This window comes from Stenella coeruleoalba (genome assembly GCF_951394435.1).
Source record: "Stenella coeruleoalba genome assembly, chromosome: 11".
Lineage (NCBI taxonomy): Eukaryota > Metazoa > Chordata > Mammalia > Artiodactyla > Delphinidae > Stenella > Stenella coeruleoalba.
In genome coordinates this window covers 62,568,342-62,593,501 of record NC_137157.1, presented here as the reverse complement: position 1 = coordinate 62,593,501, position 25,160 = coordinate 62,568,342, and the positions used below count along the sequence as shown (strand labels likewise).

Below are 25,160 nucleotides of genomic sequence, written 5' to 3'. Positions count from 1 at the left end.
CGCATCCCCTGCATTGGAAGGTGGATTCTTTACCACTGGACCACCAGGAAGATATAATATTGTTTTATATCTTAATAAAATAATACAACTTTCCTTTCAAACAAAAGTTATATGCCAAAATGTTAGCAGCAGTATTATCCCTGAATGGTAGGGGTCCAAAGTAATTTTTAAATTTTCTTTGTTATACTTTCTTATACTTTATATATTTTTGAAATATTTTTGTAAAAATATATCAAATTATACTTGGAAAAAAGCAATTCCCTATTTAAAAAGAAAAACTTTAGGAAAAAGACTTTAAGTGGAATGGCAGATGGTCAGCATGGAAACAAGAAGCATGGGGTCACAGAAGAGTCTCTGGAAAAGCAGCATGCTGCGTAGCCAGCATAACTGTCCAGGTTGTTGGTCAGGTACATTCTTATGGTAGAGATGAATCCACATCATAATCTTATGTCACAACCATCGATATCACATAAACAGCTGCTTCTGCCCTGATTCTGTATTTGCCAGACAACTTTCTAATTTCTGATTTATGTCCTAAGTAGTTGTTCCCCCTTTAGGGAAAATGCTCTAATACGCCAAGGCAAACATCTGAACCATTTCCTTATTTTCAAGCGTGCAAGCCCCCTGCTAGGACCAGCCCTTAGAAAAAATAAAGAATTATGACATAGCACACTAGGGACTTCCCTGGTGGCACAGTGGTTAAGACTCCACACTCCCAATGCAGGGGGCCCGGCTTCAATACCTGGTCAGGGAACTAGATCCCACATGCATGCCACAACTAAGAGTTCTCATGCCACAACAAAGGAGTTGGCAAGCTGCAACTAAGGAGCCCGCCTGCCGCAACTAAGACTTGGTGCAGCCAAATAAATAAATAAATAAATATTTTTTTAAAAAAGAATGAATGACATATCACACTATATGCCAGCTTTCTCTGCCCATCTTTTAAACAAAGATTTGAATAGTGAAAGACAGAAAGGCACGTGTACGTGTTTGCTTATGTGTGACACACAGAAAGTGGCGGGGACATAGGGTGAATGACAGAAACAGAAAATCCAGTCATTCTGAGTGACTCTAACCTTTGTCTACTGTATGGTAAGTAAGAATTTTCACATCAGATGGTCTTTATCTCAGTGAGAGAGAAATATTTAAACGATTTAGCTTAAGGTAAATTTCAGGTATCTTTAGTGTGGCATGTAGAACTTGTTTGAAATTCTGGTTCTGCTTCAGCTTCCTAGTCTTTAAAATGCTTGCTCTCTTTACCTCATCAGGATGGCTGTGAGGTTTAAATTTGATATTAGATTCACTGTTTGTGAAAAGCACCACACAACTGTGAAGTGTTATTGTTATTACTATTACTTAACAGGTAATAGTACTTCCCTCAATAAAAATTGCACCAGATAGCCTGCAGTTTCCAAAGCTTCCTCTGCCCTAAGAGAGTCCTGTTGAAACTGTTCTTTTGGGAATTCCCAGTGGTTAGGACTCAGCACTTTCACTGCTGGGACCCGGGTTCAATCCCTGGTCAGGGAACTAAAATCCCACAAGCTGTACATGCAGCCAATAAATAAATAAATATTTTTGAAAATATTTTTTAAAAATGGAAACTGTTCTTTTGAGAGTTGCTGTCTTTTGTAATTCCTCAGTATTTTATCACCCCCTACTTTGATTATTACCCCTTTGGGGAAAGAAACATAGATTTATTCATTCATTCAACATTGAACTTTTTTGGGTATCTCTAATGGGTCAAAATGTCAGATCTCCTGGGATACAAAGAGACAGATGCATAAACAGATCATTATAATACATGTGGTAAATACAATGATAGAGTAATAATCTTAGGATATTATGGGAGTTTGGGGAAATGGCACATAAGGGCAATAGGGAAGATTAGGAAAACTTTCCTCAGGGGGAAAAGTATAAACTGATTAAGTCAGTAATATTTTGTGCTGCAAGTAACAGAATCCCTACCCTCTTGCACTGTTTGTGGGCATGTAAACTGATACAGCCACTACGCAGAACAGTATGGAGGTTCCTTAAAAAACTAAAATCAGAACTACCATGCAACCCAGCAGTCCCATTACTGGGCATATACCCTGAGAAAAGCATAATTCAAAAAGAGTCATGTACCACAATGTTCACTGCAGCTCTGTTTGCAGTAGTCAGGACATGGAAGCAATCTAAATGTCCACCGACAGATGAATGGATAAAGAAGATGTGGCACATATATACAGTGGAATATTACTCAGCCATAAAAAGAAACGAAATTTAGTTATTTGTAGTGAGGTGGATGGACCTAGAGTCTGTCATACAGAGTGAAGTAAGTCAGAAAGAGAAAAACAAATACCATATGCTAACACATATATATGGAATCTAAAAAAAAAAAAAAAAGGTTCTGAAGAACCTAGGGGCAGGACAGGAATAGAGACGCAGATGTAGAGAATGGACTTGAGGGCACGGGGAGCGGGAAGGGTAAGCTGGGACGAAGTAAGAGAGCGGCATGGACATATATACACTACCAAATGTAAAATAGCTAGTGGGAAGTAGCTGCATAGCACAGGGAGATCAGCTCGTGCTTTGTGACCACCTAGAGGGGTGGGATAGGGAGGGTGGGAGGGAGGGAGACGCAAGAGGGAGGAGATATGGGAACATATGTATATGTATAGCTGATTCACTTTGTTATACAGCAGAAACTAACAGACCGTTGTAAAGCAATTATACTCCAGTAAAGATGTTAAAAAAAAAGTAACAGAATCCCTGACTAAGGATGGTTGAAACTGAAAAAGTCATTTATTGCTCACTTAACAAAAAGGCCAGAGGCAGGTGTACTCAGGGTTGTTCCAGCAACTTAATGTTATCAAAGATAGGGTTTCATTTATCCTCCTCCTCTGTAATTCTTGGTGTATTGTCTTTTTGTCCTGTGGTTATCACCTCAGGGTTGCCAAAGATGACAATAGCTCCAAGCATCACATGACACATCAAGGCAGGGAGAGAAATTTTAGTTCTAGTCATCTCTGTTGGAAACAGGAAGAAAGGGTGCTGGAGAGTAGGGAGGTTTTTGTTTTTATATATTTTTAATTAAAAAAATCATTTATTTATTTGACTGCCTTGAGTCTTAGTTGCAGCACATAGGATCTTCGTTGTGGTGCACGGGCCTCTCTCTAGTTGTGGCACGCGGGCTCCAGAGCATGTGGGCTTAGTTGCCCCAAGGCATGTGGGATCTTAGTTCCCCGACCAGGGATGGAACCCACGTCCCCTGCATTGGAAGGCGGAATCTTAACCACTGGACCACCAGGGAAGTTCCTATATTTTAAATTAAAAAAAAATTTTTTTTGAGATAAAGTAAAAGAAGAAATATGTTATCGGCCCTGGATTTTTGCACGTAGTGTTCCTTCTGCCTGGCATCCATGGTCTCTTGAACCCTTTCCACATATTATATCTCAGTGCCTCATTATAGTACCTGGCACATAGGAAGTAGTAAATATTTTTGAAAGGAAAGCAGGCAGAGCAAAAATAGAGGCAGTTGAACACAACAGGCAGTTAATCTCCTTAAAACATATTGTCTAGGGGCTTCCCTGGTGGGACAGTGGTTAAGAATCTGTCTGCCAATGCAGGGGTCACGGGTTCAAGCCCTGGTGCAGGAAGATCCCACATACCACGGAGCAACTAAGCCCATGGGCCACAACTACTGAGTCTGCGCTCTAGAGCCCGTGAGCCACAACTAGTGTGCCCGTGTGCCACAACTACTGAAGTCTGCGTACCTAGAGCCCATGCTCCTAAGCCAGAGAAGCCACGACAATGAGAAGCCTGCACACCCCAGCAAAGAGTAGCTCCCGCTCGCCACAACTGGAGAAAGCAGGTGTGCAGCAACGAAGACCCAACGAAGCCAAAAATAAATAAATAAATTTTAAAAAACATATTGTCTAAAATCAGGGGAGGTAAGTAATAAGGCAATTACAATACAGAATGGTAAGTGCTAAGATAGTATTAATTATAAGACGCTATGGGAGAACACAGGAGTCAGAGAAGACAGCTCGGAAAGAGTGATTGGGAACTTCCCTTTGATCCAGTGGTTAAGACTCTGTGCTTCTAATGCAGGAGGCGGGTGTTCCATCCCTGGTCAGGGAACTAGGATCCCACATGCCCTGCGGCATGGCCAAAAAAAAAAATGTTGAGGAAAAAAAAAGAAAGAGTGATTGTTTAAACTGAGATCCGAAGGATGGTAGAAATAACCAAACCCAGAGGGAAAAAAGTCTCTTGGTTTGGACTATAATTGCTACAAAGTAAAAAAATATATAATCCTCTTTGAGGGAGAAAGACCTTGAAGAGATTCTAGGGAGGAAAAAAGGAGGGGGAGGATGGCAAATAGTAATGGATCATGTAGTGCCCATTATTACTAATTAAAGATGTCTTAAAAATAGGTTTAGTGAAAAATAGAAAACAATCCAAGTCTTCAATTCTTCTATTTCCTATAATGTCTTATTAAAGTTTATCACTGTTTTCAGCATCTCCTACTCTGAAAGTTTTCAAACAACTAACTCTATAACTCAGAAACTCCTAATACATATTTTGTATCTAATATCATGTAAAAATGGAAGTTTTGGCAAAACCCAATGGAAGGGTTGCCAGATTAAATACAGGGTGCCTAGTCAAATTTGAACTTCAGATAAATAATAAATAATTTTTTACAATTACATGGGCCACACATATACTAAATCACTTGCTGTTTATCTGAAATTAAAATTTAACTGGGTGTCCTACCTTTTTATTTGCTAAATCTGGCAACCCTAACAATGGATACCAAATTCTGAAGAGAAGTGCTAGACTAGGATTTACAAAGAACTTAGCTCTTAATCTTTTAACTCACGGTGAGGGTATGAGATGGTCAAGGAGAAGAGGATTTTGAGAGTGCTTCTACCCTTCCTCCACTCCAAGAACTTAACACGAGTCTCCAATTTGGAGGCCCAGTAGACAAGGGTCTGATTCCATACCCGAAAAAAAAACCATACCTGACTGATTGGCTAGCTGCTCTAATGGCAGAAACAAAGAAAAAGCTGCTGCTGCATTGGGATAGGCCTTCAGCCTCAGAGTTTATCTGGACAAAGGAGGCTCAAGTGTTTCCTATAGACTAGATGAGGGCCACACATACATATATACCCAGGAGAGATGACATAGGGCTGTCATGTATTCTGTCCAGGAGAACTGCCTTAATATGCAAACACATCTCAGCAGAGAGAAGCTGGGGGTATCACACATGCAAACAACCAGTTGGAATAGAAATGTATCTGCCATGATGAAGAAATCTGCAGGGAATTCCCTGGCTGCCCAGTGGTTAGGACTCCGCACTCTCACTGCCAAGGGCCCAGGTTCCATCCCTGGTCAGGGAACTAAGATCCCACAAGCCGTGGGGTGTGGCCAAAAAGAAAAAAACATGCAGAAGACATCTGCAGTTGAGTGACCTCCAGTGATGATGATCACCAAGGAACTCACCAAGTACATCCATGAAAGAGTCATCTTCAAAAATCTGTCACATCCAGGAAGCAATGATGTGAGAAAATGCAACAGTGGTAGTCAGTAAGAACTTTCTCTTTCCCTTTCCCTCTCCTCCCTTCTCAGAACTGTAATCCATAAGAAGTCCAATGCCAGCAAGCTGGAAAAGTTGGAACAAAAGCAGTAGGCCACAAGAGAGAAAATAAGCTGTTCATGTCCTCCTTCCCTGACTGTTAAGTTGCAATAGTCTAAGCTGGAAGAGAGGAGAACTTTAAAAGAAAATTAAAGCTTTATTATACATGGTTCTGGACATTTTAATTACCGACTAGATAAACTTACATTATTAAAAAGTTACCAGTAATGGGGACTTCCCTGGTGGTCCAGTGGTAAAGAATCCATCTTCCAATGCAGGGGATACGAGTTCGACCCCTGGTCGGGGAATTAAGATCCCACATGCTGCGGGGCAACTGAGCATGCACACCACAATTACTGAGCCTGAGTGCCTCAACTAGAGAGGTGTGCCCACAAACTACAGAGCCCACACTCTCTGGAGCCCACACGCCCCAGCAAAAGATCCCGCATGCCACAATGAAGATCCCACCTGCCGCAACTAAGAATAAATACTCGCGACACAGCCAAGAATAAAATAAATAAATAAAATAAATATTTTTTAAAATACTATATAAAAAAAAGTTACCAGAAATGTCATGGAACCATCTAGGTTTTCATCTAGAGGTAGGGTAAGAACTAGCTTCACTGAATAAATGTAAAGGGATGTAAAATCACTTTGGAAAATAGCTTAGCCATTTCTTATAAAGTAAATATACACTTATCATACAACCCAGCAATCCCACACCTGGGTATTTTTCTAGGAGAAGTCAAAACTTACATTCACCCCAAATCCTGTATATGAATTTTTATAGCAGTTTTATTCATAATTGCCAAAAACTGGAAACAACTCAGATGTCTTTGACCTGGTGAATGGATAAAGTAATATGGTATAGCCATACAGTGGAATAATACTAGTCAGGAAGTAAAAGGAAATGAATTACTGATACGTGTAACAGCATGGATGAATCACATGAATTATGCCACGTGGAAAAAGCCAGATTCAAAAGATTGCATACTGTATACTTCCATTTATATGACATTCTGGAAAAGAGAAAACTATAGGGACTGCAAGCAGATTAGTGGTTGCCATAACTATGCACTTGTCAAGACTCAGAACTGTACCCTAAAGAGGTTAAATGTATATACGTTATACCTTAAAAAAAGAATCTATGGAAAGCTCCTTGATTCTGAGTACTTCCAAACAGTAAATTGCAAGTAGGAGACTCACTAACTTTGTAGGATTTAGCATGAGTAAGAAGTGAATAGTTAGGTCAGTAGTATATCTAATAGTTGAAGCTAGCTGTGGAATGGAGATAAAGGAAATATTATTCAAAGAAAATTTTATACATCTTGTCCCAAGCACTATAGGCATTAAATTAGCAATGTTATCTCTCCAAATAGCCTAAGTTAATTAATTTAATTACTCAAAAAATGTAAGGGAAATGGGAGACAAAAAGAAAGCTGCTTTCTGATTATAACCTATAACTTAGGAGTCATACTTATTCAACTTAATGGTTACATTTGATTTGGTTACTTTTTTTCATGAACGCTTGTGCTCATGGTATATGATTTTATATTGTATACATTATATAATATTTTTGCTATTACTTTACTTTATTATAGAATTTTAAGTGTCTTATTTCATGGTGTCTGCTACCTAAACAAATTGATGAGTTAACACTATTTCTTCTTACCCCAGGACTTGGATTTCACCAGAATAAATCAGACTGCTCCCACAAACTCTTTCAGGTTACAAAAGTTCCATTTCTAAATTCTTAGCTTAGAACATTAAATAATTCTCTTACTTGAGAGAGGTAATGAGACTCCAAAACTCTTCACTTCCACTAGAATGGTTTCCAATAGTTTCAGTGAGAATCTGGTTTAACAGAATTTGGAAATGTGGAACCACATGACCACCTTACCTGTTCTCTCCGAGTCTCTTCAGTGCATCCTGGGATACAAGCATCGAATTTACTTCAAATTTGGCCTAGATATGACAACTGCATTTAAGGTCATGTTACTGAATCATGAAGTGGGCGAGAGCATTCTACTACGGTCTTTCTGGTTCTTCCAGTAATAAATCCCTAAGGGTGGAATTCAAAGTGGACCTATCTAGTGTTAGATTAGGTTTCATGGTATTATAACTGCTTTTTGTCTGTTTGTTTGCTTGTTTATATTATTCCAGTAGTGACATCTATAGGCCTATGAAGAGAAATAAAAGACTAATGTTGAATTTACCTGTACTATTTTATGGCTGGTGTGAGTCTGACCTCACACCAAAAAACTACTTTTGGCAACTCCCTGGTGCTGTAAGAGAAAGTCAGGTTAGGGAAACAAAAGGTATGTGACCAAAGGCCCAATTACCAGAGTGCTCCCTCCCAGTCCTTAACTTACTTTGGTTGAATGCATATAAGAGATCTTCTGAACGTAGAGTGAACATCTAACTGGAGCAGCATAGGAATATCTGGGTACCCACCCAGCTGGGCCCAGAGTGATTACATTGATGTCTTCTCTGTTATTGGGTAACTTGAAGTGAATAGATCAGCATTCCAGATGGCTTCCATTTGGTCTTCTTGTCTAGAGAATCAGAGAACAAGCACCATTTGGAAGCGTTAAACTCTCCTGAACTCCATAGCCATTCAAAAGATATAATTCCTATTCTCGCCCCTTCTCTTCACCACCACCGTGTCCTATAAAGCCCCCCTGGAACCAAAGAACATTAGCTATGCCCACTTTGACCGAGAGATGGATTAAAACAGCAGAATTTGCAGAAATAACGTTTTTTCCCCCTGAAAGTTGCATTTCTGACTTCACCTACTAATACGTTTTAAAACGACTTTCTTAGCTTCGTGGAGTATACACTCCATATGCAGGCTATGTTTCCCCCACAGCAGTCTTTTCCCCTTCCTTCCCAAAGTTCCTACCTTCTTAAAAAAAAAAAAACAACAAGTAATGCTTCTAAGTTTCTTCACTGTGTGTATTAAAATAATTTGTTTCTTCATAAGGAAGAATCAACTTCATTTTTTTTAAGGAACTCAAAATTAGTTATTAAATATTTAAGTAGAAATAAGCCTTTTGCTAAATTAGCTAAGAAAATTAATATTCTCCACTGAACCATATCAAAACTGTGGAGAAGGGGAAGCTCTTGGGCAGGAAAAAGAATCATGAGGTCCCAGATATTATCCAAAGAAAGTTTAATGTCAGTCTTTCCTACCACATACCTGAACTTATTGAATATGTCATACTTTTTGTCCTCTTCTTTTAGGATTGGCTGTTGAACAAATTTGGTAGAGGCAGATATTTGCTTCTTTTTGATGATCAAAGGGATAGGTTGATTTAGATTCAATTTATATATCTCTTGAAGCTAAACATAAATAAATCAGAAAAAGGAAATCATGAAAAGAAAGGGCCAAAGTCTTTAGGAAGGTCTTCCTAGCTGGCCTTAGCTAAACTATGACACTTCCTTTTCCTTGGAAAAGGAATTCTCCTTCTCCAGGCCCTTTCTCCCTTCCTCCTGCCACTCCTCGACCTCTACCTGCCTCCAACACACAATTTCAGAGTTGGCAACTGTGATGTATAAAAACCGTGGTCCTGCATTAAGTTCTAGTTTTAGTCCTCTCATTTCCCAGCTTTGTGACTTTGGGTTAGTTGCTAATTTTATCTGCACTTCTTTCTTCTCATTTCTAAAACAAGAATAATAAACACAGGGTTCTTATGAGAGTTGTGTAAGACAATATATTCATCAGTTGTGAAACATTGTGCAAATATAATGATAGCTAATTTTGACTGTCAGGTGCCTTCTATGTATTAATTTATTTGATATTTGCTACCTTATGAGATAGGTGCTATTATTATCCTTGTCTTCTTACATATGGGGATATGAAGCTCAGAAAAGTTAAGTGGCTTGCCCAAGATCTCTTAGCTAGTATGTGGTGAAGCTGATTTGAACCCAATCTGGTAGCAGAACCAACCTCTTGACCACCACTCTGATTCAGTGTATTTATTCATTTCTACCCTTTTCTTCCTTTTTGCTTTTTCCCCTCCCTTCTTGATGCCTTGATACCCACCTCATCATCTAGATTCTAGCTTCCCTGACCCCAGACCCATATTAATCCCCTGAAATGCCCTAGACATTGTAATTCCTGTCAGACAGTTCATGACACTGCCAATTCATCTTGCTTTACTCCATTTACATTGGTCGTATTTTCCAAACCCAGAACTGTCAAAAATATCCAATTTTTGAGGTCAGAGAGTTTTAATGTTTAAAGTGTACTTCTAGGGACTTCCTTGGTAGTCCAGTGGGTAAGGCCCGTTGCTCCCAATGCAGGGGGCCCAGGTTCAATCCCTGGTTGGGGAATGAGATCCCGCGTGCATGCCGCAACTAAGACCCAGTGCAGCCAAACTAAAATAAAATAAAATAAAATAAAGTAAAATAAAATAAAATAAAGTAAAATAAAATAAAATAAAATGTAACTTCTTGGGTGTTCCCTGATGGCCTAGTGGTTAGGATTCCAGGCTTTCACTGCTGTGGCCTGGATTCAATCCTTGGTTGGGGAACTGAGATCCTGCAAGCCGCGTGGCATGGCCAAAAAAAAAAGAAAAGAAAAGAAAAGAAAAAGTAACTTCTGGAAAATTCACAATATGTCTATAATGAGAAGTCTCTCTGTACCTTCTAGAGTAGCAAGTAAACTAATCTTGTAAATTATTTACTTTAGTAAAAGAAAATGATGTATAAATATTCCTAGAACTCCAAGAATGTTCCAGAACTCCATGCTGGAGAAAATAATGGGAGCATATAATCCCAGAACAAAGAACTCTAATCTCATCTCTATAACTTTTGGAAGGTATCACTTCCAAAAGCATACTGATGGTCATCTCAGAGAGGGCTCTGAGACATAATTGGGTGGATGTCAGAGTTTAGCAGGATCTTCTGTGCCTGGTGCTATGTAAGCAAGTTAAGTACACCCTTATCTCCATTTTTTGTAAATGCATATTAAAACTTGCTTTCTGATAGTTTTGAGGAATGTAACCACCAAGAATCAGCTGGAGAGCAGTGAGCTCAAGAGGTTTCATATCTAGAGGCTGGTAGATGTGGGTTGACTAGGAAGGCGTTGAGCATTTCTGGAAGTCTCTCCTATTCTAACCTTTTCTCATCTAGAGAGTCCAGCCAGTATTCCTGTTGTCAACTTGGGAGTTTCACTGAAGTCACAGTGTAGTGGATTGAATGATGAACTCCCCAGAAGATAAGTTCACTCAGAACATGTGAATGTGGCCTTATTTGGAAAAAGGGTCTTTACAGATGTAGTTAAGGATCTCAAGATGAGGTCATCCTGGTTTAACCAGATGGGTCCTAAATCCAATGACACATGGCTTTGTAAGAGGAGAACATAAAACACACTAGGAAGGAGGCCATGGGAAAGACAGAGGCAGAGATTGGAGTTATGCAGCTACAAGCCAAGGAATGCCAAGGATTGTCTATAGCCACCAGAATCTAGAAGAGAGACTTGGAACAAATTTCTCCCTCAGAGCCTCCAGAAGGAACCAACCCTGCCAACACCTTGATTTCTCGAACTGGCCTCCAGAACTGTAAGAGAATACATTTCTGTTGTTTTAAGCCATGAAATTTGTAGTATGTTATGGTATCTCCGGGTAACTTATTTTCAAAGCCTACCACTTTGCCTTTTCTTACAACACACTGGGGAGAGGGAAAAGAAAACAGATTACCTGGCTGAGTAAGTACGTCATTTTCCTCAGGCACTGATTCTGTTTCTGCTGTAGCGACTTCTGCTTCCCTGTGCAGATCTGCATCACCTTTTTTTGATAGTCATCAATTCTGCTCAGCATTATGTAGAGGTTCTGGGTCTCATAACCTCTCCCAGTATTCTGGATGGCTTGTAACCATTTAATTATGTTGTTTCTTGGAAAAATTAACAAGAATGAGATTCATATAATTACTGACACTAACTCAGCAAACCTGGTGTCACCATTCTCATCTCATCCTTAGTAAGTAGAGAGAGATAGTATAGGGGTGGCAGGCTTGCTTAATGAGACCTTAATCTAGTTCCCTATATGACTAAACTTTCAAAACTCTATATGACTGTCAAATTTTCATTAACTCCTCACAGAGTTTTTAGTGTTAAAATAATGTTGCTTATTATTTTTTTAATATATTATATTTTAGTATTGATATGTATACAACGTATAGAAGGTACTTAATACAATTATGAAAAAGAGTGTCCTTGCCTTCAAAGCACTTACAAGCCAGATTAGGAGACTAATAAATTGTGTCAGAGAGAGAATGAAATAAATGCTAAATAGCAATTTAGCTGTTTGAGCAAAACATAATTAATTCTAATAAGAGGAATAAAGAATGCTTCGTAGGAAGATATTGAATAGGATCTTGAGGAACAGTCATAAAAATGTAGTACTCTCTTTACTATAATGTAATAGGCCACAGTGTTTGGGCCTCCAAAACATAGTTTTCTGCCATCCCTATTCTACAGGAGAGGAAAAGGATTCTGAGCAAAGTTCAGTAATTTTCTAAAGTCACATAATTGATAAATAACAGATTTTGGAAGCAAACCCAGATCTTTTCTCTTTCCACAATACCAGTATTTTGCAAAGTATGGACCCTAATCACCTGGACTGAATCATTTTATTGGGGGTGGGAGGGTGGTGCTTGTTGAAAATGCAGATTCCAGGGTGCATCCCCAGACCTTTTGAATAAAAAATCTTGGTGGTAAGCTTCAGGATCTGTATTTCAAAAAAAATCTCAGGTAAAACTTATAGCCACTGAAGTTTGAGAAGAAGGGGATGAAGAATTCCAGGTTGAGGGAACACTATAAATAAAGGCAAGACAATAAAAGTTATATTTTGGGAGTGGTGAATAGTCTGGAACTTTTAGATCACAGATATGTGAAAGGATATAGTGGGGGATGAGACTGACATAGCTGGATCATGAAAGGCTTTAAACAGCATATTATGGAGTTTGGATTTTGGGGGAGGTAGGCAATGGGAACCCACTGAAGACGTTTTTCTGAATATATGTATTTTACATATATAGAGAGAGGGGGAAGGGAATAACTCTTAGGTCTCTTTGTGGGTTGTAATAGCTTAGAACCTACTGTATATATGGATCATTTAATACTTAAATATATTAACTTTCTGAGTTAATTTTATATTTTTTTATTATTATTATTTTTGGCTGCGTTGGGTCTTCATTGCTGCGTCCGGGCTTTCTCCAGTTGTGGTGAATAGGGGCTACTCTTTGTTGCGGTGCAGGGGCTTCTCATTGCAGTGGCTTCTCTTGCTGCGGAGCATGGACTCTAGGCACATGGACTTCATTAGTTGCAGCACGCGGGCTCAGTAGTTGCAGCGAGCGGGCTCTAGAGTGCAGGCTCAGTAGGTGTGGCACACGGGCTTAGTTGCTCCACGGCTTGTGGGATCTTCCCGGACCAGGGATCGTCCCCTGCATTGGCAGGCGGATTCTCAACCTCTGCGCCACCAGGGAAGTCCCCTTGCAACCATTCTTTGAAGTAATTATCATTACATCAATTTTACAAATTTGAGTCAGCACATTTGAGTCTTAGAGAAGTTCAGAACTGGAAATTCAAGCCAAGTTCTTCCTGACATCAGAGAAAAAGCATGATCAGAATTTGGATATAAAACTATTACTACCCTCCTCCACTGTTGGTAGGAATGTAAATTGGTGCAGCCTCTATGGAGAACAGGATGGAGGTTCCCTAAAAAACTAAAAATAGAGTTACCATATGATCCTGCAATCCCACTCCTGGGCATATATCTGGAGAAAACTCTAATTTGAAAAGATACACGTTCTTTTGAAAAGATACATGCACCCCAGTGTTCACAGCAGCACTATTTACCATAGCCAAGACATGGAAGCAACCTAAAAGTCCATCAACAGATGAATGGTTAAAGATGTGGTATATATAGACAATGGAATATTACTCAGCCATAAAAAGAATGAAATAATGCCATTTGCAGCATATGGACGGACCCAAATTTTATCATATTAAGTGAAGTAAGTCAGAGAAAGACAAATATCATATGATATCACTGATATGTGGCATCTGAAAAAATGGTACAGGGAATTCCCTGGCGGTCCAGTGGTTAGGACTTCATGCTTCCCTGCTTCCACTGCAGGGGACACGGGTTCGATCCCTGGTTGAACTAAGATCCTGCAAACCACATGGCATGGCCCAAAAAAAAAAGATAAAAATGAACTTATTTACAAAGCAGAAATAGACTCATAGACATAGAAAACAAACTTATGGTTACCAAAGTGGTTACCAGGGGGTGGGGGAGATGAATTAGGAGTTTGGGATTAACATATACACACTACTATATATAAAATAGGTAAACAACAAGGACCTGCTATATAGCACAGGAAACTATACTCAGTATCTTGTAATAACCTATAATGGAAAAGAATCTGAAAAAGAATGTATATATATATGTATATATATTTATACGTATATGTGTATAACTGAATCACTTTGCAACGAACACAACATTGTAAATTAACTATATATCAATTTTTAAAAATTAAAAAAAAATAAATAAAAATACTTTATTGCTAAAAAATTCTAACAGTCATCTGAGCTGGTAGAGAATCTTGCCTCAGTGCTGATGGCTGCTGACTGATCAGGTGGTGGTTGCTGAAGGTTTCGGTGGCTTTGGCAATTTCTTAAAGACAAAAATGAAGTTTGCTGCATCCATTGACTTGTCCTTTTACGAATGATATCTCTGTAGCCTGCAAAGCTGTTTGATAGCATTTTTTATTTGTTTGTTTGATAGCATTTTATCCATGGTAGAACTTTTTTTTTTTTTTTTTTTTTTTTTGCATTACGCGGGCCTCTCACTGTTGTGGCCTCTCCCGTTGCGGAGCACAGGCTCCGGATGCGCAGGCTCAGCGGCCATGGCTCACGGGCCCAGCCGCTCCGCGGCATGTGGGATCTTCCTGGACTGGGGCACGAACCCGTGTCCCCTGCATCAGCAGGCGGACTCTCAGCCACTGCGCCACCAGGGAAGCCCATGGTAGAACTTCTTTTAAAATTGGAGTCAGTCCTCTCAAACCCTGCCACTGCTTTTTAACAGCTAAGTTTATGTAGTATTCTAAATCCTTTGTTGTCATTTCAACAGTCTTCCCAGCATCTTCATCAGAAGAATTTATCTCAAGAAACCACTTTCTTTGCTCTTCCATAAGAAGCAACTCCTCATCTATTCAGGTTTCATCATGAGATGGTAGCAATTCAGTCCCATCTTCAGGCTCTACTTCTAATTCTAGTTCTCTTGCTGTTTCCACCACATCTGCAGTTACTTCTTACACTGAAGTCTTGAGCTGCTCAGTTACCCATGAAGGTTGGAATCAATTTCTTCTAAACTCCTGTTCACGTTGGTATTTTGCCTTCTTTGCATGAATCATGAATGATCTTAATGGCATCTAGAATGGTGAATCCTTTCCAGAAGGTTTTTAATTGACTTTGCCCAGATCCATTATCTATGGCAGCTACCGTATAGCCTTACGAAATCTATTTCTTAAATAATAAGACTTGAAAGTCGAAATTACTCCTTGATCCATGGGCTGCAGAGTGGAAGCTGTGTTAGCAGGCATGAAAACAACATGAATCTTAATGGAGATTAAGATTAATGGAGCATCTCCATTAGAGCTCTTGGGTGACCAGGTGCATTGTCAATGAGCTGTAATGTTTTGAAAGGAATCTTTTTTTTCTGAGCAGTAGGTCTCAATAGTAGGCCTAAAATATTTAGTAAACCATGTTGTCAATGGTTGTGCTGTCATCTAAGCTTTGTTGTTTCATTGATAGAACATAGCCGAGTAGCTTTAGCATTTTAATTTAGCATGGTTAATGAGCACTGGCTGCAACTTACAGTGACCAGCTGCGTTAGCCCCTAACAAGAGAGTCAGCCTGTCCTTCAAAGCTCTGAAGCCTTGAAGCCAGGCATTGACTAATCCTCTCTAGCTATGAAAGTCCTAGATGGCATCTTCTTCCAATATAAGGCAGTTTTGTATACATTGAAAATCTGTTTTTTAATAGAGCCACCTTCATTACTTATTTTAGCTAGATCTGGATAACTTGCTCCAGCTTCTACATTAGCACTTGCTTCACCTTGCACTTCGATGTTATGAAGAGGCTTCTTTCCTTAAACCTCATAAATCAACCTCTGCTAGCTTCAGACTTTTCTTCTGCAGCTTTCTCACCTCTCTCAGCCTTCATAGAATCGAAGAGACTTAGGGCCTTGCTCTGGATTAGGCTTTCAATTAAGGGAATGTCATGGCTGGTTTGATCGTCTATCCAGACCAGTAAAACTTTCTCCACATCAGCAATAAGGCTGTTTGTCTTTCTTATCATTCCTGTGTTCACTAGAGTAGCACTTTCAATTTCCTTCAAGAACTTTTCCTTTGCATTCACAACTTAGCTAACTGTGCAAAAGGCCTAGCTTTCAGCCTTTCTCAGCTTTCAACATGCCTTCCTTACTAAGCTCATTCATATCTAGCCTTTGACTTAAAGTGATAAAGTGAGAGACATGAGACTTCCTTCCACTTTAACACTTAGAGGCCATAGTAGGATTATTAACTGGCCTAACTTCAATATTGTTGTGTGTCTCAGGGGATAGGGAAACCCAAGGAGAGGGAGAAAGATGGGGGAACGGCCGATTGGTGAAGCAGTCAGAACACACAAAACATTTATCATTTAAATTCGCCATCTTATACGGATATGGTTCATTGTGCCCCAAAACAGTTACTGGTTTCCACCGACAGACAGACACACACACACACACACACACACACACACACACAAAACTTTGCTTCTTTCTTCCTTTCTTTATCCTGCTAGACTCTGCCTTTGCTGCCTTACTGACTTTTACTAGTTCTTTGAGACATAGTTCAAAGGTCTGGACTCCTAGAAGCTTTACCTAACTCTCCCCTCTCCTCAGTCCTCTTGTATAGAGTAGGTGATATATTCTTTCCACATCATACTATATAATCATCTGTTTGTATGACTGTCTCTTAGTAGACTTTGAGTGCCCTCAAGGCAGGGTTATGGCTTATCCATTTTTGTATCCTTCCACCCTCTACCCCCTGGGCCTAACCCAGCCCCTGGCATGTAGTGGATATTTTAAATGTTGATGAATTAAATGATAAGTTAAATCCTATCTAGTCACCACAACATTTAGTATCTTTAAGAACTTTCTTCAATATATATGGAAATGAAATGTTTCATTATCAGCATCTGGTGTAATTTTACATTCTTTCCGTCATTGCTTTTCAGGTATATTACACTGATCATGTGGTAATACAACTCTAAAACTGTATTTTAGCATTTAAACATGGACTCTTTACTTACAGAGGTTCTACAAAACTTTCTTTATTCAAAAATAGTTTATATTATTATACTTTATGTTTTCTCTCCCATATAATGTTAGAATCTTCTTGACTCAGCCATTTTTATTATGGAATCTTTCATCTGTCAATATTTAATTCCTTGTTATACCTGTTGGTGATTTGATTATTATAACATTAAATATTAAAGAAGAGCTTTCTGCAGAATGAACAAATTGATCCTTGATGGATCAATTATAAAAGTTATAAGTGTATAAATTAAATATTGTTGTGAAATGTTGATCTATATATTTCCATTTTTAAATGATTTTACTAAAACAGGTCACATCGTGTCACTTAGATCTTCAAAATCTTCACTAAAACTAAACAAACTTAATTGCCATATAAAAATTAAGAAAGTTGTCATAGAATTCACCCCCAAAAGTACCAAGCCCATATAATATCATAGGTGAAATCTACCAAACTTTCAAAGAATAGCTAATTTTATCATTAAACTGTTCCAGAGCATAGAAAAAAAATAAGCTTTCACATTTTTTAAATGATATAAACTTAAAATTATACCAAATTTGACAAAGATAGCACCAAAAGAAGTAAACCACCAAACTTACTAATGAATATCAATGCAAAGTAAAATCCTAAATAAAATATTAGCAAATGTAACACATTCAAAGAAAGATACAACAAGGACAAATTCCAGGGATGTAATGATGGTTTAAAATAATTAATCATATTAATAGATCTGAGGAGAAAATATGTTCTCTAATAACCATGAAAATGAAGTGCTGAAATCACATTTAACAAAATGTGATTTAATAAATTTAACAAAATTCAACATCCACTCTTGATTTAAAAAAAATAACAAAACAGGAGCTGACGGATACTTTTTTAATATGATAAAATGTATTTCAACCCAAAAGCCGGCATTTTTTAATGACATATACTAGAAAGATGTCCACTATCACCAGTATAATAATTAGCAATGAAAGGACTTACATTTTGGCATTCTGAGTTACAAAGGAATGGAGAAAATAACCCCCCTCAAAATGAAATTGACTAAGGTTAAAGTTGTTTTGTAACTTTTTCAGAAAGGAGAATATAAATATAAACAATCCTTTTAAATGTTCTTGAAGGTGAGTTTTTCCTAGAAAAAAATAACATGGGACCATGGAAGGGCACTACTAGCTGTTACTCAGGGCAAGTCAAATGAACAAAGATGGCCTTGTGGCCACATCACCAATATTTTTTAATATAGTTCTGAAGGTACTAATCAATTCAGGTAGACAGGGACAGAAATGAGATGTTTAAAAGTTGGAAATTCTAGATGTAAAAAATTATTATTTGCAGGTGATATGATTATGTAATTGGAAAACTCAAGAATATCAACTGAAAAACTATCACATGCTTTTGAATACAGTAAGATGGCTGCATACAAAATTGATATAGAGAAATCTAGCCTTCATTTATACAAATGACAACCAGTTAGAAGGTATCATAGAAGAAGAGAGTCCATTTACAATAGTAACAACAAAAATAAAAACTAGCAAGATATACACTTATGGCAGAATATGCAAGAGCTAGATGAAAACTTTAGAATGCTCCAACAGGACACACGCACACACACACACACACGTGCACACGCACACACACACGACCTGAACAAAAACAAAGGTATATCATTTTCTTGAACAGGAAGACTATATTAGTAAAGATAAACTGGGTTTTGCTGTTTGTAAACAAAAGTTTACCTGTTGCTCATACTACAAATCCATCATGGCTTTGCAGGGAATGAGCTTCATTCTATACTCTCAGGAACACAGGCTAACAGAGCAGTCATCACCTTGAATACTATAGGTTATCATACCAGAGGAAAAGGAGACTCTAGAGGGTCTCAAACTGACAATGACAAGCTTAGTACAGACATGATACACATTAATTCTGTTCACATCTCATTGACAAGTACTGGCAAATAGTACTAACTACCACAAAGACTCAGCATCATAAAAATAAAACTGCAATAAATAACAGAGAATAGAAGTAACTCATCTATATGCAATCAATAAAAAATAATAGAAAATCCAGTTATGGACTTAAATGATACAACAATTTATGACGAAGCTACATTCAAATCAATGGGGAAAAAGGTAGATTATTTTGTAAATAGTGATGGGGGGGAGTGAAAAACATCACACCTATATCTCACAACAGAAAGCTTAGAATCGAAGACTTAAATGTAAAACAAACAGACAAAAAACTAATAACCAACCATAAAAGTACTAAAAGCAACCTAGAAAGAATTTCTTTATATTTCTCATAGTGGAGAGGGCCTTTCTAAATTTGGTACAAAGCATTATTGCAAATATTGATATAGGGACTTCCATGGTGGTCCAGTGGGTAAGACTCCAAGTTCCCAGTGCAAGAGGCTCGGCTTCGATCCCTGGTCAGGGAACTAGATCCCGCATACATGCCGCAACTAAGAGTCCGCGTACCACAACTAAGACGTCCACATGCCGCAACTAAGACCCAGTGCATCCAAAATAAATAAATAAATATTTAAATAAGAAAATATAAGCACATAAAAATCAAAATTTTTTTAGAAAGCAGAACCCACCAAAAGCAGAGTCAAAACACAAGTGGGGGAAATTTGGCAATTTATGTCACAGACAAGGGACTAATTTTCCAAATATTTGAACAGGCCCCACGAATCAATTAAAAAAGCAACTTGACAACCCAATTGAAAAATGGGCAAAGTATTGAATAGAATCTTCGCAGAAAATAAAATACAGATGGCTCTTAAGTCTATGAAAAGATGCTTAACCTCAACCTATAATAAAAGTAATGCAAATTAAAGCATTGAAATGCCATATTTTATCTATTACCTTGGCAATGAACCAAAAAACTGATAATATTTCATGTTAGTCTTGATGTGGGGAAGTACTCTTTTATAATGCTGACCAATGTATAAATTGTTACCAGTTGGAAGTTACCATTCTTGCAGTTGGAAGCATTTCTAAATTTCTGAAGTTGATATTTTGGAGATCAACCATGATCCACAAAATATACTTAAGCATGTCTGCTAGAGATATAAATGAATGAAATAGATGTTATAAGACATTTTTTATTTCCTAAAAAATATACTTCCTTTTACTATCTTAAATATGCTTCCATTCCACAGACCTTCTAGAAGAGAATCTTTTAGAACATCTAATCTGACAAATATGTATATACTTATAGGGCAGTGAGGGAGGATATTTGAAATCAGGACTAAACCTGATTTCAGAAAACTGGACACACAATATTTATATCTACCTTGCACACTGGATCAGCCTATAGGCAATGTTCTTGTGGAATAGGTATCCCAGCCGAACTTTGTCCGTATGAAGTGTCTCAATTATGAGATTCCTAGCTGTTGTGTGTAGTTGTGAAGGGAGTATAGAAGCTTTTGTCTCCTGATTTAAGAGAATCAGGTTCTTCCGCTGAGCGTCCACATCAACAAAATAGTTCTGTTCTTTGAGCTCTTGGGGATAGGAAGTGGGCACCATCATCTTGGTTTTCTGGGTACCTGAAAGTGAGGTCAGTATCCAGGGCTTATCTATAGGGGGAAATCGGGATTTCTGGTCCCATTCAGAAGGTGAGCTCTGTGATGTTTTGGGTAGTAAGAGAAGGTAATGATATTACAGGCTTAATGAGAGTAGGAAGGGCCCCCTCATCAATGTAAGGGGTTTGGGATACTGGTGTCCTATCAGTGAGATAGGACTTAAATGTTCTAAATTGTTCCGTAGCAAAAGGATCTCCGGGTTCTCTGGATTTCTTCATAAGTGTCAGAGACCTCTGATATTTGGAACTTCTTAGTGGTGAAAGGGGCTTGAGGTACCTTGAAACTTGGAGCACTGGGATGGACCAATGCTGATTTAGGTTTCAGAGAAGAAATAATTGACAATCTTTCCTTACTTTTCTTAGAGACAGGAGAGGACAAATTTTTCTGGGGCTTTCCAGGGGTTGAGGGAGCCCATAGTGTAGGGCGTTGCCCAGGGTGGGAGGGATCCATAGTGGACCCAAGAAGGGTCCATGGTGACAGATGCTGCCTAAGGGTAGAAGGGGCTTGTAGATAGGGAGATTGCTCATGGGTGGCAGAGGTCTGGAATGCCTGGGGCTGCTCAGAGAGGGTTAAGGGTCCAGATTCCAAGAGTTCCTCAGGGGTGGAAGAAGCCCCAGGAACCAAGCACTTCCCATGAGAGAAAGGAGCCCAGATACTGGGAATCTGTGCAGAGGTGGCTGGGACTCCAGATATAAGGAGCTGTCTGAGGTCAAGAAGGGGCTTCAATATCAGAGGCAACTGGGGAGTCACAATGTCCCTAGATATGAAGAATTGCCTAGAACTAAGAAGGGCCTGGTGCAAGGGGCTGCCCTGGAGTGGGAGAGGGCCCAGATATTGGGCTGGGGACTGGAGCTGGGAACCGAACAGAGGTGGATTGACCCTTAGAAACTGGGGTCTGTCTAGAGGAAGGTAAAGTCTGTGGTGCCAGGAGCTTCCCGGGTTCTGAAGGAATCCCAAGGATTTCCCAGGGACAAAGGGGGCTTGTGTAAGAGGAGACCTTGATATCTGCAAAGGAGTAGAAGAGACCTCAAATATAGGGGACTTCTCAGCAACAGGAGCAGATGATACTGGGGACTGCTTAGGAATGTGAGGAGCACGTGTTGTGATAGATTTATCAGTAATGGAAAAGATCCCAACTTCCAGAGTATGTCTTGAAGGAGAACCAGCCCTGTGTGGTAAGGACTGCTCATTAATAAGAAGAGCTCCTAATTTTAGGTCCTGCTCAGACCTGAGAGTAATACCCATGGACTGGGCCTGTCCTGGGGTGAAAGGGGCTCCCAAAGGTTGGATTTGTTCTGGGATGTGGGGAGATTCTAAGGTATAGTTGTTATCTGAGGTGGGAGGAACTCCTAATTCCTCAAACTGTTCTGGAGAGAGAGAAACTCCCAATGCTTGAGCCTGTCCTAAAGTGAAAGGGGCCCCCAAGTCCTGGACCTGCTGAGGGGTGACATGGATCCCCAGTCCCTGGGCCTGTTGAGGGGTGAGAGTGATCCCCAGTTCCTGGGTCTGCTGAGCAGTGACATGGGGGACCACCTGTGCCTGGGCCTGTTCAGGGGTGACATGAATCCCCAGTGTCTGGGCCTGCTCATGGGTGAGAGTTATCCCCAATGCCTGGACTTGCTGAGGGGTAAGAGTGACCCTCAGTGCATGGGCCTGCTCAGGTGTGTGGGCTGCTCCCAAACCCTGAGACATCTTAGGAGTAGGGGTTTCCCCCAATTCCTGAACCTGATGGGAGGTGGGGGTGATTCTCAATGCCTTGGCCTCTTCAGGGGTGAGGTCAATTTCCATTGCCTGGGTCTGCTGAGGGGTAAGAATAATGGACTTTGTGGGAGACTGTCCAGAAATAGAAAAGGCTCCTGGTGAGGAAGATTGTGTAGAGATGGGAGGAATGATTGGTATGGGGTGCTTTCCATCAGCCAGATTCTCTAATTTCTTAAGATTCCCATTGAACTCTCTTCTTTGGTGTAACTGCAATGCGTCTTTTGGTGTGCTCTGCCACCTGGAAGACAATGTCACTGAAGTGTGACTGAGCACCTGTTCTGGTTGTTCAAAAGTTTTCATCTCCTTTGCTGTTTTCTGCTTCTGCCTTTCATGGTCCTCTACCTTTCTCCTTGGCTTCTGCTTCTCCTCCTCTCTCTGCCAACTGCTTTCTTGCTCCAGTTATCTCACTTCCTTCTGAACCTGCATCATCTGCTGTCCTTTCTCCTTCTCCAAGGGCACTCCTTGTTCTTTCATTTTTTGCTTCCATGCTTCCAGCTGCTGCTGCTTTGACTTCTGATGCCCTTCTTTCTCCTCTTCCCTTTTCTTTTGCTTCTCATCTGGCTCAATCTGCTTTTGCATCCTGTTTTTGCTGTCCCTTCCACACCTCTTCTTCCTGACGCTGTTTCTGCTTCTGTTGCCCTCGCTTTCCCTCCTTCATTGGGAGCCATGCCTCTTCCTTTTCCAAATTCTTATTTATCGTCTCATAGCTCCTTTCTTCTAGCCTTTGTTTTTCCTTCTCCTTATGGTCTTTCCCTACTGTTGAGGCTACAGGAACATCCCTTTCACTTTCTTTTTCAGCCAAGATCATTTGTATTAAATTGTCAGTTAGTGGGCCAAGGCTCTCCTGTGAAAGTAAGGTGCTAATTTCTGACTTTGCACTAATCTGCTTCTGAAAATGCACTTCTGGCATAAATTAGACCACTTTTTTTAGTTCATAGGTTTCTCTCCAATTTATCCTGCATTTTTTATATCTGTATTTTCTCAAGATTTTTGTCACAGTTTCAGTCACTTTTTGGAAATATTCCTCGATTTTTGCCTTTATGATTCCTAATTTTTCAACTTCTGCTCTTTTTAATAATAACTCTTCTTTTGACCTAGTCTTTTTTTTTTTTTTGACCTAGTCTTTTTATCCAAAGGCTTTCCTATGTTATCAATTTTCTCTTTTAGGAATGACACTGTGGCTTTCTGAAATTCTTCTAGGTTACTCTGTTCTCTTTTGCCATCTGGAATTCCTGAAGTCTCTTTAGTTATCCTAGACTGTGATTTAACAAGTTCAAGAGACTTGACTTTCATGGCGAAGACTGACATATCCTTCTCTTCAGTTTTTTCTTCTTTGCTTATAATGGTTCCTGGAGAGATTTGGTGTTTCTTTCCTTTTATTTTCATTTTCTCAGAGGAATAATCAAGTTGGCTCAACCTGGATGGCTCTGCTTGGCTACTCATCTCACTTCTGCCTTCTTCGTCCATTGACTCAATGATGAGTTCCTCTTTATTCTCTGAAGAAATTTGACTTTTGCTATGTGAATATTGAAGTTTGGCTTTCCTGAGTCTTTCCCATATACTACTGGTTCCACTTTTGCCACCTTGGCTCTTTGTGTCAGAAGGGAAATCAGAAGGAAAATGTTGACTTTTTGATTCAGTGAGTGACTTTGATTTGCTTTCAGAAAAGGATTTGATTTCTTTTCTTTTCTAGTGCTTGTATTTCAAAGTGGTGATCAAGTTTGGTCCCTGTGACTTTCTGTTTACCTTTATCATCATTCACATTTGATTCAGAGGTCTCCTGCAAATATGGGCCTTTTGTGCGCTTTCCTTCCTGTGATTGGTACTGATCAGTCCCATCTTTCTGAAAGGCACTGCCTTTCTTCGCTGATATCTTATCTATAATGATATCTTCAGTGATCTCTTCAGAAGACTTTTTCTGTTTTTTTTCAGGTAAAGGGTATTGCTGGTCAGTTATATCTGAAATTGTCTCACCTTGGGCTGTGTATGAAGGAGATGAGTCCCACTTGATCCCCAAGGCTTTGGTCCCTTTTTGGGGGGCCTCATCTACAACAATTTCAAATTCTTTGGCCAAAATATTATCTACACTGTCTAATGTGTCAGCTTGGCTAATGGCTAATTGTGGAGAAGGCTCAGGTAACACTCTCAGTGTTGATGTGGGCAATGCTTGGTGTTCTATGCCTTTGGATCGAACAAGGTGTGTATATTTTTCTTCTGCTTCTTGAAGTTTCTGCTGAAGCATTTCATTTTTTTTAACTGAGATCTTGTATTATCTTCAGGGAAATCTCTTTCACTTGTCTCATTTGTATACATATTGGCACTTTGGAGGTTAATAACTTTCACTTCATCATTTAGTGTACTCAAAGCTTTCGAAAGGTTTTCTATTGTTGATGACATATATTTAATAGCATTGTTTTCCAATTTATTGAACACTGCAGTATCTTTGAGTTCCTGTAGCATATCTTGGATTTCTGAAACCTTTGTATTTGTTGCAAATTGATCACTAATCATCTGATCTGGTCTTAAAGCATGAGCTGTTGCAGGTCGCTGTATAACACTTTCTATCCAAGATTTCCATAGAGAACCTCTAGATGCTAGACGAAATAAATAAATAAATTAAATAATGAGATCGTGTTTCTTCTTTTGTGCTGTGCTCTATGTTTAAGCCTAAGGAATTGAGCCTAAATTAACAGATAGATATAGGATAAAGTTTCATCAGGAAAGTTTGGCCCCAAAATAAACAGCACTTTTTTCAAAAAAATGACTCTTTTCCCACAATCATCTAGAAGTTCTTCTTCCAGAGTTTAGGAGAAGAACTCAGCTGTG

General features: G+C 39.2%; 1 protein-coding gene across 1 annotated transcript in view; it reads right to left on the bottom strand.

The window, feature by feature from the left end:
• FAM186A (family with sequence similarity 186 member A) overlaps positions 1–25,160 on the bottom strand; it is a gene marked incomplete at both ends in the record, with an annotated part of 76,124 nt that overhangs the window by 4,579 nt on the left and 46,385 nt on the right. Inside the window, 16 exon segments of the mRNA XM_079937500.1 lie at positions 7,990–8,090; positions 8,094–8,172; positions 8,817–8,959; positions 11,320–11,512; positions 20,285–20,629; positions 20,631–20,767; positions 20,769–21,330; positions 21,434–21,533; positions 21,536–22,733; positions 22,737–22,917; positions 22,919–23,247; positions 23,251–23,451; positions 23,454–24,009; positions 24,011–24,588; positions 24,590–24,626; positions 24,628–24,928. Of these exon segments, the coding sequence (XP_079793626.1) occupies positions 7,990–8,090; positions 8,094–8,172; positions 8,817–8,959; positions 11,320–11,512; positions 20,285–20,629; positions 20,631–20,767; positions 20,769–21,330; positions 21,434–21,533; positions 21,536–22,733; positions 22,737–22,917; positions 22,919–23,247; positions 23,251–23,451; positions 23,454–24,009; positions 24,011–24,588; positions 24,590–24,626; positions 24,628–24,928 (5,041 nt within the window).